This window comes from Nilaparvata lugens, unplaced genomic scaffold (assembly GCF_014356525.2).
Source record: "Nilaparvata lugens isolate BPH unplaced genomic scaffold, ASM1435652v1 scaffold4675, whole genome shotgun sequence".
In the NCBI taxonomy this organism is placed as follows: domain Eukaryota; kingdom Metazoa; phylum Arthropoda; class Insecta; order Hemiptera; family Delphacidae; genus Nilaparvata; species Nilaparvata lugens.
The window spans coordinates 1-18,346 of record NW_024090750.1 but is presented as its reverse complement, the minus strand read 5'-3'; the positions used below and the strand labels follow the sequence as shown (position 1 = coordinate 18,346).

At 32.6% G+C, this 18,346-nt stretch overlaps 1 protein-coding gene across 1 annotated transcript; it reads right to left on the bottom strand.

Annotated features, from left to right (window-relative positions):
• Positions 1-3,697: 3,697 nt before the first annotated feature.
• On the bottom strand, positions 3,698-17,918 carry LOC111063034 (protein O-mannosyl-transferase TMTC2-like; the record flags this gene model as incomplete). Its single annotated transcript, XM_039444444.1, has 4 exons — positions 3,698-6,566; positions 11,232-11,410; positions 14,394-14,478; positions 17,778-17,918. Coding segments are annotated over 4 exons (570 nt in total), but the record flags the coding sequence as incomplete, so codon positions are not given.
• Positions 17,919-18,346: the final 428 nt, after the last annotated feature.

Here is an 18,346-nt window from a genome sequence, read left to right as displayed (position 1 = left end):
AAAAGTTATTGAATGTCATAATTTGAGGCTCAATTTTTCATTTATATAGATATGATTCAAGATCAATTTCATGATGGTAGATCAGTTTTTTCAATTCTTGAACACTATTGTGATTCAAGATCAATTTCAGGATGGAAGAACGATTTTGGCAATTATTTTTTATACTTGATAAAAAAAAAGGACAAAAATATGCCCACTTATTATGATACCGTATTACTCACCTACATACACTGAAGGTTTGAACCCAGAAGGTTTGAATATTTGTTTGCAGAACCGCTAACCTCTACACCATAATAGATATCTATTTATGTTTTTGCTGTTCAATTGACTTCAAATCCTATATAGAGTTAAATATGGGGTAAATTATCAGTTACCTCCTTTTTGTTCTTGAGGGCAAAGTATATCATCTGAGGCACAAGGCTATACAGCATTTCCATAACAATGCTTATGAAATCTTATCAACGAGGTGGTAGAGCAAGTCTGCACTACAACTCTTGTTGGTAGCTGGTGTTCTTGAAAAAGCTAGATACAATTTAATGGATGAAAAGAGCAGATCAAGACCTATAGCCTACAGTCTTTCAACAAATTATTGATTTGGTCAACTAAGTTATGCATTTTTAATACCTATATTATTTCTCCACTTCTCTAGAGTTAAGACAAATAATTGTCAGCATTACTGTATTCTTCTTGAATTGATTCAGAAAGGTTCTTATACTTCCGAAGGTTTGGTAGGTCCACCTTGGGTAGGTCGTGTCCCCTGGGGTTCCCCACTCAGCAATTGAGAAAACTATCCTTATTAGAGTCTCTATAATTATGTCAGCGTCGAGATAAAGCATCTGTCTTGTTTGCTTGGGCATTATTGTTGGATGGTGCTGTCAATTCTCCTACCTTGCTGACAATTCTGAATATCAGCAGTGTTCCGTCATTCAATAGGCGGAATGCTAACTTGTTTGCGGCTCCAAGGTGCAGAACGGTGCACCTTTCTTCTCACCTTCCATAAGAGTGCAGAGATTAATGAACAAATTGAGTTTGAATGTTCAGCTTGTTGGGTCAGAGAGAGCGGTGAGGAGTGGGTTGCTGAGGTTAATCCCTCCTGGATGGTTGGAGTTTGATTGGAGAAAGTCTTCTGTGACAGTGATCTCTTTGTTTTTCACTACTCCTATTGTAGTCCAGGCAATGAATGTTCAAAAAAGGGTATAGGGGGAAATGTTTGGAAGACAATTTTTGACCCCACAGTATATTTGCATATGGCGTGAGGGAAGAAAACGAACATATAAATAACATTATTTACACTGTATGAAGTGCTGTCATAATAATATTAAAATCAAACAATATTATGAGAATGTCATGCTTGCCAGTCAAATGGCTCATCTGTCAAAATGTAAAACATAGGAAAAATAGTTATTGGGTTCAAAGTACCCCACACAAAAATCAATCTCCATATTTGAGATGTCAACCTCCAGGTCACTCAGCCACTCTATAGCTTCTCTGGTCAGAGTGAGGAGGCCCGCAGCCCCTGTTGTGAATCTGTAATGGACACTCATTTGTTATATGTTGAAGAGTTTAAACTTGACCGCAATCACAATTCTCAGAATTTGCAATAGGTACCCCATCTATACATGGATGCTTTTGCCCTGCTGCAACCAGTCCTAATCCTATTGAGCCTGACCCATAATTTTTAGGGAGAGAGAAACCTATTGGAGAGACTGTCACATTTACTGTGTCTCAAATCTCATTCTGTTCACACCGCTCTTTCCATGTGTCCAAGATTTGTTGGTTGCTCATTCTACAACTAACCATGGAGGTCTTCGTGATCCTACTCTCCATCGAAGACCCCACAGTTCTGTTAAGGCAAGGGTAGTAAGGAGGTAAACATATCAAAAGTCCCTACCCCTACCCCCTGTGCTAATTGGATGGGGGTGGTTTAAAGGTACCATTTTTGGTTTCTCGCATAAAACTCTAAAACTATGTATTTTAAGTACTTGACTGTCATATAACAAATTGGAGCTTTACATAATTTCCTACAATATTTTCTATTTTTGCTCTCATAACTTTTTACAAATCAACTGGAAAAATACATTCTGATTATGAGCTTATAAGGCATCTAATTCTCTTCAATTTGATGTATAATTTCACACATTTACGAATTTCTCTACTCCTTTTGCAACAGCTTTAGTGTTGAGTGTGAAATCTCCATTTTTTCAACAATAGACCAATTGACAAAGGAATTTGGAGGGAATGTTTTAAACAATTTTTTTGACTTTGCAGCTTTGTTGAGATTAGTTAGGAGGAGAACATATAATTCCCCATTCCCAACTCATATGCTAAGAGGATGAGGGTTCAAAAGTTGCATTTTCAGCGTTTTGCTTCCACGCTCATATCTTGAGAACAATGCTTTTAACCTTCATAACTAACTATTCAAAATAAAGCTTAAAAAATTCTCTACACTTTTTGTACAGTGGAATTTTGTGTTATTCCCAACAGTTCCAGTGATATTTGCTCTTGAAGGTGTGTAATTGTTGAAATAACAGGTTTCTATCCAATGTTTTGCTCTTTCAGGGCTTATAACTCTCTAATAATGCATTATAAAAACTGATGCTAATCGTAGAGCATTGAATTCTCTCTGAAATGATGTATTATTTCACTATTACAAGTTTTCCTTTCATTGTTATAGCAGCTTCAATGTAGGGGGTGAAATTTTCATTGCTGCAACAAGTGTCAACTCAGCGGGTCCACACCTTCATCAGAGGGGATAAAGATGCGCACTTCCGCTATGTTCACCTACTAACTAGTCCAAATCAAGATGCAAAGTCAAAAATTGTGTCACGGACACCCCCTTCAAATGTCATTGTCAAACGATCAACTGTTGCAGCATGAAAACTTCACTGGACTTTTAAATTTTTGTGTTCAATTATTTCCTCTCATAACTATTCTTTTTCTTCTCAGAATGACAAACAATTGGAGGCAAACGTGTTTTTTTTCGAAAATTTTACACATTTGAGAGTGGATATCTCGAAAGCTAGAGAAGATAAAATATAGAAAAAGTTGTGGATGAATATTTTAGGAAATGATGTAAGCATTAATTTTGTATATAAAAACTATGTCCGTTAGATACATATTTCGCGAGTTATATGCGAGAAACCAAAAAATGGTACTTCTGAATCACCCCCACCCCCTTAGCAAAGGTGGTAGTGGTGGGGACTTTTGATATGTTTACCTCCTTACTACCCTTAACACAACTGCGGGGTCAAAAATTGTCTTCCAAACTTTTCCCTCATTAACGTTCCTTGACTGGACTAATCTGAGAGGATGGAAGATAGGGTATGATTTTTGATTCAGATTGAGTACTATGGTTGAATTGTAAGCTACCAAATGATGAAATTCTAGAGGTCGCGAAATTTAATTTCTATTTCCGCCATAATTCTCTAGACTGGGGATTATTCTCTCTATTCCATATAGGCCTGATTGCATCACAGTAGTTGCAGCCTGAATTTTCCCATTCAACTATGGATTATCATGCCACTTGAAATTCGATTGAACATCATTATTTATTGCAACAGTTAGGCTACATCGCATTTTTCTAGTGATACTTTGTCCGATTTCTCTTTTGGAATTATATAGATTCTTCTCTTTTAGTTCTCTCGTGTACAGGATTGGATGGATCTCCTTCGATAATGTAATTCAAATTCATATTTTATCTACAACAATCACTTCAAAGTATATCAATTAATTCACGAAAAAATAATGATTTAACAGTTTATTGGGGTTTAAAACAATTGATAAACATGGATTGGCTAATTCTGTTGATCATAAGAACCAACAATGATGGATGCGCCGCTAGGCTACTAGTTATACATTCCGCTTGTTTAGTGAAAATATTCATCAAGAATTGACAATGTTTACTCATGTATAAGAGTTGAACAGTTTTATTATGAAATTGAATAATATATTATATTTTTCAAGTATTTTATTCGTTGTGCTGGAATTGTTTTTTATTGCTGTTCGATTGTATACCGTATTGGAAATATTCAGATGGAAAGAATTTTCTACTGATGGAGATAATACCTCTTGATTTTCTCATCGTTTTTTATTAGTTTGGTTACCACCCAAAATCTTCAATTTGCTATGAAATGAATATCAGTAGCACACGCTACTCAAGGGAGGAGAATTAGTATCCAATACAACAGAGAAAGTGAAAGTTTATTAAATTAAAATATTTCTGAAAGCACTGTAAGTTTCAGCTTCTAAAAATTGTACCAATATTGTCAATCAACATCCATGAATTTTCACAAGATTCTCAAAGTAGTGGATAATAGTCCCAGAACAATACTAAACAATTTCATTTTCGACCTATTACATTCAATCAATAGTAAATATTCCACGATTAGGCCCCTCAGTAATGTTAGCTCACATAAATTTATTTACATAATGTTGGTTCCACATATTTTACAGAATGGTTGCGTTGTGTCAATGCAATAATATATTTCACAATATTTAAAAGTGGAAACGTTCTGTTTTGAGTCTGTTGAAGTATTAAAAGTAAATATAATTTATGTAGCAGAAGAGTTGTGATCCAACAATAATTGCAACATTAATGATTGATTCGTCCAATCCTATGGGACAATCACTTCTATAAAAAGAGGAATAAAAAATGGTTCCCTTGAAGAAAAATTCCCTTCATCGATTTTGCAAGGTTTCAAATCAATATTTTGATGAAGCTATGCATTTTAAAATTATGAAAATTATTAGAAGAATTTGCTGTAGTGATGGATTAAATAATTATTATTTCTGTTCTTTAAACAGCCGCTATTATTTCAGTTTTTTATTTTATAATATAAAAAATGGAATTTCTAATAATGAGTAAACCTCTTTTATAATTTTGATTTGAAAAGCGTTCTAAGCGAAAAGCGTAATACAGAAAGTATTATTTTTTTAAACTGGTTGTCTGCTGAACCAAGACCAGTGAAGTTGTGACAACCACTGCTCCACTAGAAGTTAGCACATTTTGACAGAATAAACTGCTGAGCCTTTAACTGTTTTGAACAGAGTGCTTTCCTTCTCTTTGCACTTAGTATTAAAAAAAATGACGCTTGGAAATATTTGAATTATACATTTTTTCTGCAGGCTCTTTTACTATTATGACAACTGTATCATTCGTTTTTGAACAACTTTTCCATCATTCCACATTGATAGTTTTCCTATGACTGCCAAGCCATATTTTAATCCACACTACAACAGTACAAGAGATGAGAAGTTGTATAATAAGCAAAACTGCAAGTGCATCCTTCAAATCCCAAATTCAAAAGTTTGAGAAGAAAACCATCAAAATTTTGCTGGGTCCCATAAACTTAATCTCCTTATTTATTGAATGAGACTGTCTAGCATTTTTCAAATTATTAATCATTTCATATTATTCGTTCCAAAAGTTTTGAAAATATAGAACTTCCTACCGGAAGATTACGACCTCATGTGAGTTATCTTCATTTTTCCTCTCGATCAAGGTCAGGCTCTATGCTCTTACATGATTCATGAATTCATTTAATTTTGTTGTCTTTGTACTCCAGAAATATTTTTTACAAACCAACAATGTGATTCCTTTAGTTCCCCAGATATTGTACAAATACCTTGATATTGTATACAGACTTGCTTATCATTATGACTTTTTCCCAAAGTGAGTTGAATCTGATTTATAATGTTCTAGACTTTCATATTGATTTATGAGAAATACATTAATTTTTGTAACAACCACTTACTCATTTATTTGAAAGCATAAAATATGACCGGAAACAAAACAATGGTGTAAGATCAAAACTCTCGTTTCTTAGAATAACTTATTCTAATATGACAATTTCAAATATCTCCATTCAATGTTGTGACTATTTTTATGATCCATACTTTCAATCATATCGTACGAAAAGTGACTCAAAATAATGATACATTGACCTTATGCATGTTGGCTACTGATTGTATGTTATACATATTTTGTTATACGGTATACCCTTGTAATAGTTGCATGTACAATAGGTATTGTATACTTATACTCAATGTATTATGTTAGTAGGAGTATATTGTAAACATGTCCTGGTAGATTGTTCTTATAAATTGATTATACACATGTTTTATATCATCGTATCAAATAATGTATAGAGATCTATCAATTATCTTAATTGTGAATTATACACATGTTTTATATCCTCGTATTGCTCAAAATATTCAAACCTCTCAAATATTCAAACCCCTATTATGATGCATATATATCCTTTATTCACATATATAATAAAGGGTTGCAAATTGAGTGGCTGTAATATTACTAAGAGCTATGTTATTTTTAAGAGTTGGTCGTGTCTTGATGCCGTCCGATTGTCGATGTAGCCTGCGAATCGGAGGCAGGCGTGCAGTCGTCACGTCTCCAGCCTTGCTATAAGGGTGCGAAGCTTGTGCAGATTGCTGAGAGTGGTTGGGTCGTGCGGCTGTAGACGCAGTGCCTCCTTGTATGAGGCCGCCGCCTCTGTGTACTTGCCGTTCAGGTGCAGCATTGCTCCCAAATTGCTGTGGCTGGCTGCTTCCTGAAATCATCCATATCACACTTTCAATATTATCTCTATCAGGGATATTACAACAATTGTGCAGTTTCACCAGCGATACTTTATTCTATTAAGTGGATTATAGCCCGAGAAATTAGAGACAAGTTACTGACTGGCAATGCTTCTCATCCATCACTTTCTAACAGTTTCCATTCACCAATTATGCATGAAATGGAAATCGATGAAAAGTTACTTTAAAAAAACACTAGCCGCCGTCATCATAGTAGCTTGCGTTACTTATCATTTCCACTTTCCCTGTCTTTGTTTCAACGCCAATAACAATTCATTCAGACAGAATTCAATAAACAATCAAACTATGAATTTTTGATAATTAATTTTTGTTGATCAAGAAATTTCTCAAAAGCATAATGTGATAATAATGTATAAAAGTGGAGTTCACATTGATATAGTCGGATGCATGGAATGAAATGCCATATTATCAAGAGAATCTCACCAAGTTGGGTCTGACGTTTTTCTGGGGATATGATGCCTACTTTCTTACTTTCCACAAGCACAAGCCGGGTGCAATTGTACGTGGGTAATGATAGAAATGGTGCTGAGACTTTGGTGGATCTGGAATTTCAGATGGGTTTCGACAGCATATAACCGTCTGTTAGAAGAACTGGCCTCAAACAGCCATATTTTCAACAGAAGAGCCGATAGTATGACAATTTAATTTATTATCTCAATTTTCCAGTCACTCCGTAGCCGGGAGATTTGAGGTTAGTACAACTTCAGCAGCTGCTCGAATCGTGGATTCGAATCCTGCCCAATTATTATTTAGCGTATGGCAGATAGGTACCGTAAAACGGGGTTACTTAGGCCACTTTTAAAATTCAAACACCTGGTGAATCTAGACCAATCAATTTACAGATTTGAAACTTAGTGCAAAACTTGGGTCTGTATCTTGACTTATTGTTTCATGTAATAAAAAAATTATTTGAACAATTTTTCACCTGAAAAAATATAAAAACATGGTGGTCTAAGTTTCCCCCTGGAATGGGTAACAAAAACCAGGTATGTTAAATGAATGTTGGCTCAAGTTGAATACTCCTGGGTAACTAATTCCATACACTAGACTAAGAGAAACAATATTCATGTTTAAAAAACTGAATTTAATGGAGAAAAATAATACAATTTTTATTTTTAAGATTAAATGAGTGAATGAATGAGATTTTGGCTCAAGTTTAACACTTCTGGAGCAACTAAATCCATACACTAGACTAAAAGAAACAAAATCATGGTTTATATGAGAAAAATAATAGTTTGAAGAATTATTCACATTTTCTAGATTACATAAATGATCATTTCAACTCATACAAAAAAGTGTGTTTTTCTTGTGGCTTTTGTTACCCCATAGACAGACCAGCTGAGAAAAGAGAAGCATCAGGAAAAAAATAACCTCAAAATTGGAGAACTAACTGATGCATCATCTAAACAGACAATTTATTGAGGTTATGTTTCGAAATAGTTACTAAACTTGAAAGAGACAGACTGGATGGACAAATGAAGTTATGATGGGTATAAAATTTGGTACAAATTTCCTCCAAACAATAAATTTTTTAATGCTTTACTTCAAATCTCAGTATTTTTTTTTTGCATCAGCTTGAAGTTTGTACAATTTCCAACTCATAGATCTATAAACATCCAGGATTTCTGAAACCAGTGTTACCAACATGGGCTCTTGAAATTTACCTTGCAGAATGGCTTTTGTTACCCTGTAGGCTTAAGTAACCCCGTTTTACAGTACACAAAAAAAAATATAGCTCATGTGTCTCAAATGCCTAGATATACACTGTATATTTCCAAATTCTTCGAGATGTTGTGTAGTTTTCGGTCAGGAGAACATAAGATAGTCTGACATTATTTGCTAGTCGATTCAGTATAACCCAATGTGCACCATAGAGGCGACTTAGCGTTACACATAATTAAGTTAAAAATCTGATTGCTGGAACAATTTTGAGGTTAAAGAAGGTTAAAACTATTATTGGCATCGTTTTGGACCTAGAAAAGGATAGTAACACCGGCTTTGTCGAATGATAGACAAGGATAGCAAAACCAAAGTTGATTAAATACTGTCATTATAACGTGGACCTCACTAAATGTTCACCTACTAAATAGTCCAAATCAAGATGCAAAGTCAAAAATTGTGTCACAGAAACCTCCTTCAAATATCATTGTCAAACGATCAATGATATGGTGCAGCATGAAAATTTCACTGGACTATTGAATTTTTGTGTTTTTCACAAAATTTTCATTTTTCACAGAAAAAAAAACTTTTTCAAAATCATCTTAATCCTTAAAAATGTCCAAAATTGCTTCAAATTGTAATTTATCACATAAAAGCAATCCAAATATGAAATTTTTGTTTGAAATTTACACCCAAAAAACGTTTAGCTATATATATGCCAATAAGGCATGGTTATTTGTTTATCCATCCTACTCCATCACCCACGCACAAACTAATTTTAAACATTTCTAGATATAACCTTAAACAATAGGGTCCTTCTCATAAAAAACTTCTACTTGTTCTGTTCTTGATCTAATCCTGAATTGAATCAAATTTGGTTTTAACTGCTAATAAGCTTATGTGGACAGCATTGACAATAATTGACTGATTTCTTTCTATGCCAAATATTTGAGGAAACATTATAATTTATTATACAGAGTGACTACAAATGACTATCGCAGTTTCAACTATTTATACATATCATTTCTTACAGTTTATTTGAAGTTAATATGATATGTCAAGTAGAAAAGCAATTCGAACAGTTTTATCAAGAACCCTTTGTTCAAACGTTCAATATATGACTACGACTACTATATCGGTATAATATTGCACATAATATAAGGTCCATAGTCGAGTTCCTTTCAAACATTGATAAATGTTTTTCCAGTAAGGTAGACCTAATTCAATACAATGTTTGAATAATTCAGCAAGGTCAATTAGTACTATTCTTGAAGAAGTCACAAAGCTGAAAATTGTATGACGTTAGGTCAAGAGAACGTGGAGGCCATCATAGTATTCCTTGACATTGATGATTGGGTGGCTTATATAGACGAGCAGAATGGAGACGGCAAGCTACTGACATCGAGTGACTCCAATTACGTCACTTCTCATCAATTTTAATTCATAAAACATCGACCTTACGGAATTTCCTGATGAAAATTGCTGACGTAATGGAAAGCTCGTCTAGCCACCAGTAACTTTGCCGTGCACTTTCTTTGCCTATAAGCGGCTATATAGCCTCAGGGGCTTATAGTAGGGGCTATATACCAGGGGCTGAGTTAACCAGCGGTCAGATATCTGGGCCTACTATGAATTCTTATTAAACTGAACTACAAAGTTAAATGTTGTGAACCACCCGGAGACTTCTGCTACTGCAAAAATATTGACAACAGGGTTAACAGCTGATCATTATCGAGGCCCTGCAAGCTTGATATCTTGTCAAAACTCGATATAAATTGAATTATCGACATAGAACCTAATTGCTTGCTTCATCTTGTGATTCTGTTGTCGGAAAACCTCGTATTGGAAAACTATTTCTAAAATAGCCTACTTATGATATCGGCGAGTACATATTTTATTTTTTCCTTTCTATTATATTTCAATTGGTATAACCATAATGTCCATAGTTGAAATACGGTAGTTGAACTAGTTAGGGTTCTGTTACTATAGTAACAACAATGTCATTTTTAGGTTAAACTTTGGGTGACTTTGTCCCAATATAAAGATTGTGATATTATTTTTGGAAGTGGATTTCATTTGTTTTCAATGTCATTATTCATTTTAAAGGTTGAAAGTTGGTTATACTTTGTCTAACTCTTAAAAATGACTTTTTTCCACATTTTCCAAAGTGGGACAAATTCACCCCAACCCCTGGTTGACATTGTCTCTTATTTAAAAAAAAATATATATATCTATTTTAAAGTTGAGAAAAATATTAACTTTTTATAATGAAAAATACTCTTAAAAATTTCAGAATACAATGAAAAATATTGCGAGAGATTTGTTTCACCTGAAGTATTGATTGCAATACTATTTAAAATCTCAACTTTCCAAAATTGGGACAAAGTCACCCCGGTTTACCGGTAGGTAGTAACAAATATATGATATGAAGAGTTAAAAACGTGATATTAATTCTTGAATCACTCTGTATAATGAAGTAATATATGAAAGACTGTTGAATTTTATTTATTCATTTACAATGCAAATGACACTAATGTAATAACATTAAAAGATGAAATAATAAGGTGAGTCCTTGTGCTATTTTTCTTCCAAATTTATAAGTGACAAAGTCCAAGATAAGGTTAGAATTTCACGTGTACAATTTTTATAAAATTTTAGTCCAAAATAAACATTACAACTATAAATTTTGAATTTAGATGGATTGAATTAATAAATTAATTAGAAATATTTCACTCAATTAGCATTTGTATGAAATACATAATCTCTAACTAGCTGCTAATAGAATAAAATATCCTCATTTGAGGATCCACCATGTGAGAAATCACAATGTAGGTAACAATAAGATATTGTTCATTTTGCATCAAGGGATTTTCTAGTTACAGTTACCCAACATAATACGAGTTGGAAAATGGAGAGATCAAACGCAATCAAGTTTATCTAAGAGTGCATCAAGTGACCTTTGGTCGGAGGGAAACAGCCTTGCGGTAGAAATTCTCTGCCTGATGGTTGGCGCCTGCCTGTCTGAGAGCAGTCGCCGCACTCAACACCAAGTCGTACTGCTTTGGAGCCAGCTCGGTGGCCCTCAGGTATTGGTTGGCCGCCTCACTGTGTCTCTCCAACTCGGTTAGAAATTGGCCTGCAACAAATCACAGTGTAGCTGTTCAATTGTCAAGCAAACAACACAAACTAAATAGGAACAGATAGAATAATAATAAATGTTTCCCTCCATACTATGAAAGCTAAAAAATATACAAAATGAAGGCAAACAATATGACTACTGGGTGGAATGAAATGAAATGAGAAAATATTTCTTGGGGGAGTTAGGAATTTTAAGTTCTCCCTACCACTCAACCTAGCCTACTACCTCCATGAAGAGTATAAGGGTGTTGGAAAAATGAAACAATTGAAACAGTTCTACAGTATTCTTTTCATTTGCATGACCTTTAAAATTAACAAACTATTATCAAGTTGGGAAATCATTTATGAAAAAAAACATTCAACTAAAAAATAGGGGTTTTCAGAAAATCCAGAAAATATCCTCAGTTGACAGTTATAATGGGACGATAAATTGTCTCAGCTATTGCAAATTCCATATATTTGATTACTTAACCATTTGATAATTGATAGACTTGACTACGAGTTCAATTCAATTACTTTGATCATGGATATAACTCATCATAATCATAATCATAAATCATCATCATAATGATTATCATTAGCTAATTAACAATGAAATAGTAGAGCAGCATCAAAATATAGAGGACGATTCTATCAGTAGCATTTTCTATATTTTCTCCTATGACAATGGCTTTAGGCAGTCAACAATGAAGTCGCCTGGAAGCTACAGATTACAGTGGGCCTATCGTGGCCCTATACTATATAAGAATATTGTTTCAAGGATAATACATTTTTGTCAACCAACAAGTTAACTTAATTGCTTCATACGGTACACTGAAATGAAGGAAAAGATTCTGGAAAATGATATTAAATGAAAACTGAAGCTTATTCATGATTGGAGATTGGATAATATATGATTGATAATTTTGCAAATGATAATTATTGTACTCTAAAGAGAGGTCCTACTTATTTAAAATTAAATGATAATCATTTTCTTACTATCTCTCGATTGAGATAAATTAGATTACGTTTTCATCGTAGATAATCTATTATAATAACTAAAATCTATTATAATATAAATAAACTGAGTGTATGGTGTATGAATAATGGCCCTAGAATAAATATAGCTAAATGCAAAACTTTATCATTTTCCCGGCAGGTAGCTTCACACAAATGCATCTATAGAATTGATGGTGCACCGTTGGAGGAGGTGGAATCTTTTAAGGACCTGGGTGTGATTTACAGCTCTGATTTTACATTCAATAAACATAATATAGACCTTTTGTGTAGTAGAGCCAATCAGCAGATGGGGTTTATCCTGAGAACATGTTCACCTTTCAATGATGTCTCACCCATAATATTTCTGTATAAATCTCTTGTCAGAAGTATTCTTGAGTATGCGTCTGAAATTTGGAACCCTTATTGTAATGATCAAGTACTACTTTTGGAGCGTTTACAAAATAAATTTTTAAGGTACATGTACTTCAGGAAATTCAATTTCAATTGTCCGTTTGACTTTCCCTCTGACACTCTGAGAAATATTTTCCAATTGCAATCATTAAAAACAAAACGAGATATTAAGTCTTTAATTTTCCTTCATAGCTTATTAAATAATAAAAGAGATTCCCCATATTTGCTTTCATATGTCAATATTTATATATCTACCATATCACGTCGCTCCACTTTCTCTTTTTTTGTGCCCCGTTCCAGAACTGTGAGTCACTATAATTCTCCGGTCAACAGAATTCAAAGACTTTTCAACTGTTTCTCTGGGCAACTGGACATCTTCTGGTTCTCTCGTGAAAAAATTTATAGAATATTAAACAGTCTATTGTGAGATGTCCTTGCTCAGTCGTGTTGTCGATTATTTGTTGCTGTATATGGGTATGTATCTATTGCACTGTGTACTTCTTACTCATTTTGTTGCTTCATTGGCAGGTATCAGTACTCTGACATTCATTTGTTAGTTTTATCCATTCTTTGTAACATTTTTATTTTAATTTTAGAATCTTTTCATTTCTATATTCCGTTTCATGATAATTTTCTTGTATACATCTTTTTTTTTCCTTCTCTTGTATTTCTATAGTTTTTTTTCTTTCAACATTATTGCAATTGTAAGTTACATTGCTCATTGTATAATAATCTTGTATTGTTGTATTTGTGAAGGAGACACATTAGGGGTAACCTGTTGTCTCCATAAATAAATAAATAAATCATATTATATTTTTTTCTTGTTATCACATTACTTCTAACAAATTTATTATCTTGATAAGATAATAATATGTTATGGATAAATATGGACAACTTCTGATAGCATTACTCCAATATTCATGATTCATTATACCTTTATTTGTTAGTGCTACTCTTTCAATTATCAATAGATGAAAAATCCAAGTACATTTTTCAATTTTTACTCACAACATGTGTCAACATGTCATTTTCAAGTGAATGAATAAAATAAATAACATTTAATAAATATAATCATTTAGTGTTATCAAGCCTATCTATTTTAATCACGGATAATGACATTCATTTTATTTTAATAAATAATATGTTTATAGAATAATAATGTTATTTATTTATTTTACTCACTCACTTGAAAATGACATAAATGTTGAAACATGTGAGTAAAAATTTAAAAAAGGGTACTTGGATTTTTCATTTTCATTAAATTCATTGATAATAGTTCGTTATTTTAAATCAGTTTTCATTATATTCTATCAGTTATGACTAATAAAAGTTATTGGTTGTTGAAAATTAGTCCTATATGGTTAATAAGTCTATTATTGTTTTTATAATAAATTATGCTATTAATCAACCAGAATAGTTTATCACTTACTAGCTATAGTTGGCCAATATATCCATATATCCGTATTATAGCCTATAAGATGAATAACTGTTTAATTGGAAACGCTCTATTTTTCTCCAATCGAATTATTTTCAAGAGAGGCTTTTGTGCTTATCAAGGAAAATGAAGTAATATCTAGCCCAAATGTTATTACCGAAATGCTGATAAACTGTAGGGTCTGCTGGAGCTAGTCTCTGAGCTTTCAAAAACCACTGCTCGGCTTCAACAATTCTCGTTCTCTAGAACAAAAGATTATTCAAGTAGATTTTAATAAGTACAAGCAGTAGTACAGCAGAATACAAAATTTAACATTTCTTGTTTTAATTTGAGGTACACCATATTGATACCTATTATGATTTAGGTACTAATGAAGTTCGTCCATATGTACAGAGTGTTTCAGAAGTAGTGTCGAACATTTCAGGGTATTGTTCCTGGACGATAGGAAACTACAAATGTCGTATTTGAAGTGTCAAAAACTCGGCGGTTATCCTTAAAGCTGTCATTTTTGTTTTTTCCACTTGGGAATTTTTATCTCAAGAACGAAATGTTGTATTGATCTGAAATTTGGCATGAATATTTATGCTATAAAGACTCAACTTTAAAAAATAAAATAAAACATTTTCTCTGAGAATTTACAAAATGGCGGCCATTTTAAACTTTTAATGGGAAATTTCACGTGAACCGTTTACTTTACAGAAAATTTACAAGAAACAAAAAAGTTAGCAAATTCTATCAAGATTTCAAGGATACGGTACCTTATTTATCAAGATTGGTCTAAGAATTACAGAGAAATTAATTTTTTTCGTACTGCATGCATGACCTCTTTTCACCATTTGAACATCGATATTAGGTACATTTTTTATTCCAATTGTTTTTAAGATGAAGCTTTGAAACTCGGTATGGGTCTCTATGCTCTTTCAGTTGATTTAACAATGTTTTTCAGATGATCTTGTTTGTCTTCTGAATGTATGCAGTATGAAAATAATTAACTGCTCTGTTTTTCTTTGACCAATCTTAATAAATAAGGTATCTTTGAAATCTTGATAAAAATTTGCCAACTTGTTTGTCTCTTGTAAATTTTCTGTAAAGTGAACGGTTTTTGTGAAATTTGCCATCAAAAATTTTAAAATGGCCGCCATTTTGAAAATTTACATAGAAAATGTTTTATTTCATTTTTTAAAGTTGAATCTCAATAGCATGAATATTTATGCCAAATTTGAGATCAATAAAACATTGATTCAACATTTCGTTCTTGAGATAAAAGTTTCCTAAAGTAAAAAAACAAAATGGCAGCTATAAGGATAACTGCTGAGTTTTGCACACTTCAAATACAACATTTTCAGTCTCCTATAACTATAATCCAGGAACAAAACCCTAAAATGTTCGACACTACTTCTAAAACACTCTGTATAGATTCATCATTGTTTTACTGCAGTGTAATTCGTATTATCTGTGCCCTGTCGTTGTATGAGAAAATTCAAGCTAATATTTTTGTGAATTCCTTTCCTAATAATAGCCAGCTGACTACTAAAATATTATCAGTTTGTAATTTCTCATGCACCCCTAATTGTTATATCTCATTGAGTAAGTTATTTTCATACCCCGCTCATTACCAGAAGTTTTTGTATAGGTCACTCCCGTGTTAAGGGATGGGCACGTTTAATTTTCGGTCCCGACTGAAGTATGACAGTCGTGAGACCCATTAACGGCTAAAATTATATATTCAGGCGAGTTGGAACTTCCTTCAGAAACTCTCCAACAATAAAAGCCATACGAATATAATAAAAATAATAATGGTAATAATAATAATGATTATTATTTATGAATTATAATATTAATTAATAATTTTCAAGCATTTAATAATTATTATTAAGGTATGTTCAATATTATTGTTATGTTATTCTATAGAATCCTTTACTTTATCATATGCTTGTAGATATTTATTATGATACAATGTAGATGACTTGTACCTATATTTTTAACAGTAGCCTATTCGGCTACAGTGGTCCTTTTCAGAAGATTTCAGTCTATTCGTCAGAAAAAACTTTTAATAGTGTAATCATAAATTAGAAGGCCCAAACTCTTGGTCAATTTTATTGATTTTTCTCCCATTCGATATATATAATTTCTCTTAATTAATGATTTTGAATGTCATTAAATTACTTGATGAATAGCTTTGATTACTTGATGATAGCTTTAATGATGTACTTTTTGTATGAATAAATGAATAGCTTTGGAAAAAAAATTAAGCTAGCAATAATGTTTAAGCATTTCTGAAATTCATACACTTTTAGCACTTATTGGTGGGATCAATGAAAAAATAAAATGATCTTATTGGAATTAATATATTTCATATTGGAAATACAGTAATACAAATATTTTTGGAAAATAAAAATTCTGGCCTCAATTAACATGTTGCAGTGAAATCGAAATTTAATCTCCAATACAGTTCAATCATTACATAGATTGATGTAGGCCTATAATATACAGAGTGAGTCATATGTATGGGAACCCTTCAATAAATTGGAGACTGTTGTAGATATAGCACTGTAACTTCCGGGATAAGTTATTAGTCAAATGCCCTACCTTTTGACATACAACTGAATCTCAACCCCTCATTAGGGGGTGACTTAGGGGTAACTCGAATATTTCAAATGTAAACACCTATTGTATGGTACATCATTTTAAAGATTTTTTAAAACAAGAAAGATGGAATCAATTAAAAAGTTCTATGATATTTGTATAAAAAATGGCGGCTGCTTGGATTTTTTTAGTTTTTAAGGAAGATGGGTTGTAACTCAAATAATTTGAATGTTTAACACCGATTGTGTGGTACATAATTTTCAAGGCCTTTCTAAGACAATAAAAATGACATCAATAGAAATTACATCTATGATACTTGTATTCAAAATGGCAGCAGATTGAAGTTTAAGTTTCTAAAGAAATGATTGATAGAGTTCAATCAGCCGCCATTTTGAATAAAAGTATCATAGAACATTTTTATTGATGTTATATTTCTCGTTCTGAAAAGACCTTTAAAATGATGTGTCACACAACAGGTGTTTATGTTCAAAATATTTGAGTTACAACCCCTCATTAATTGAAAATAAACTAAAACTATACTACTAAAAATAAACTAAACTATATATTACTTGAACTAAAACTTCAATCAGCCGCCATTTTGGATACAAGTATCATAGAATATTTTTATCGATGCCATCATTCTTGTTTCAAAAAACCATTAAAATAATTTACCACACAATGGGTGTTTACATTTAAAATATTCGATTTACAACCCTAAAGTCACCCCTTTATGAGGGGTTGAAATTGAGTTGTACGTCAAAAGGTAGAATATTCGACCAATAACTCATCCTGAAAGTCACACTATTATATCCACAACAGTCTCCAATTAATTGAAGGGTTCCCATATATATGACCCACTCTGTATATTCTTATGTATTGAACCTTAGCCTGTAATGAACGGTAAGCTCCATCATTATTCTTCAATGATTTGGGGATTTGGCACTACAATACTCACGTTTTTCGCCAACAATTTTCCATAAGTTAGGTGCGCTGGCACATGATCTGGCTTTGCTGAGAGAGCAGCCTTGTACCACCTTTCGGCCTCTTCATGTTGTTGCAGTTTTGTTAGTGATTCTCCCATAAGGTTGTAGAGTATCTGCAAAATGAAAAATATTGGATCACATCTCAATTTGGAATAATGTAATAATCATCGAAAAAGTCTAATGTTATAGAAAGAGATAATTCTCATTCATTCTCTACCTCTACAGTGATATACTTACGGTATATAGATTGTACCTACTGATTCTAAATTCAATTTCGTTATTGTTATATACATACTATTTAGTCGCGACTAGTACATAGTATGTACTTTTTAGGCTATTGTTTTAAAACTTTAATTTATACAATAGATTTTCATGTAAAATCAAAAAACCAAGTACATACTACTTTTCCAATTTTATTTTAATTCTCACGAAATGTTTCGATTTATGTCATTTCCAAGTGAGTGAGTGAAATAAATAAAAAGACCTAATAATACGAGATCAATGAGGGTGTGGTGAGTGTCACCAACTATCTATTATTAAC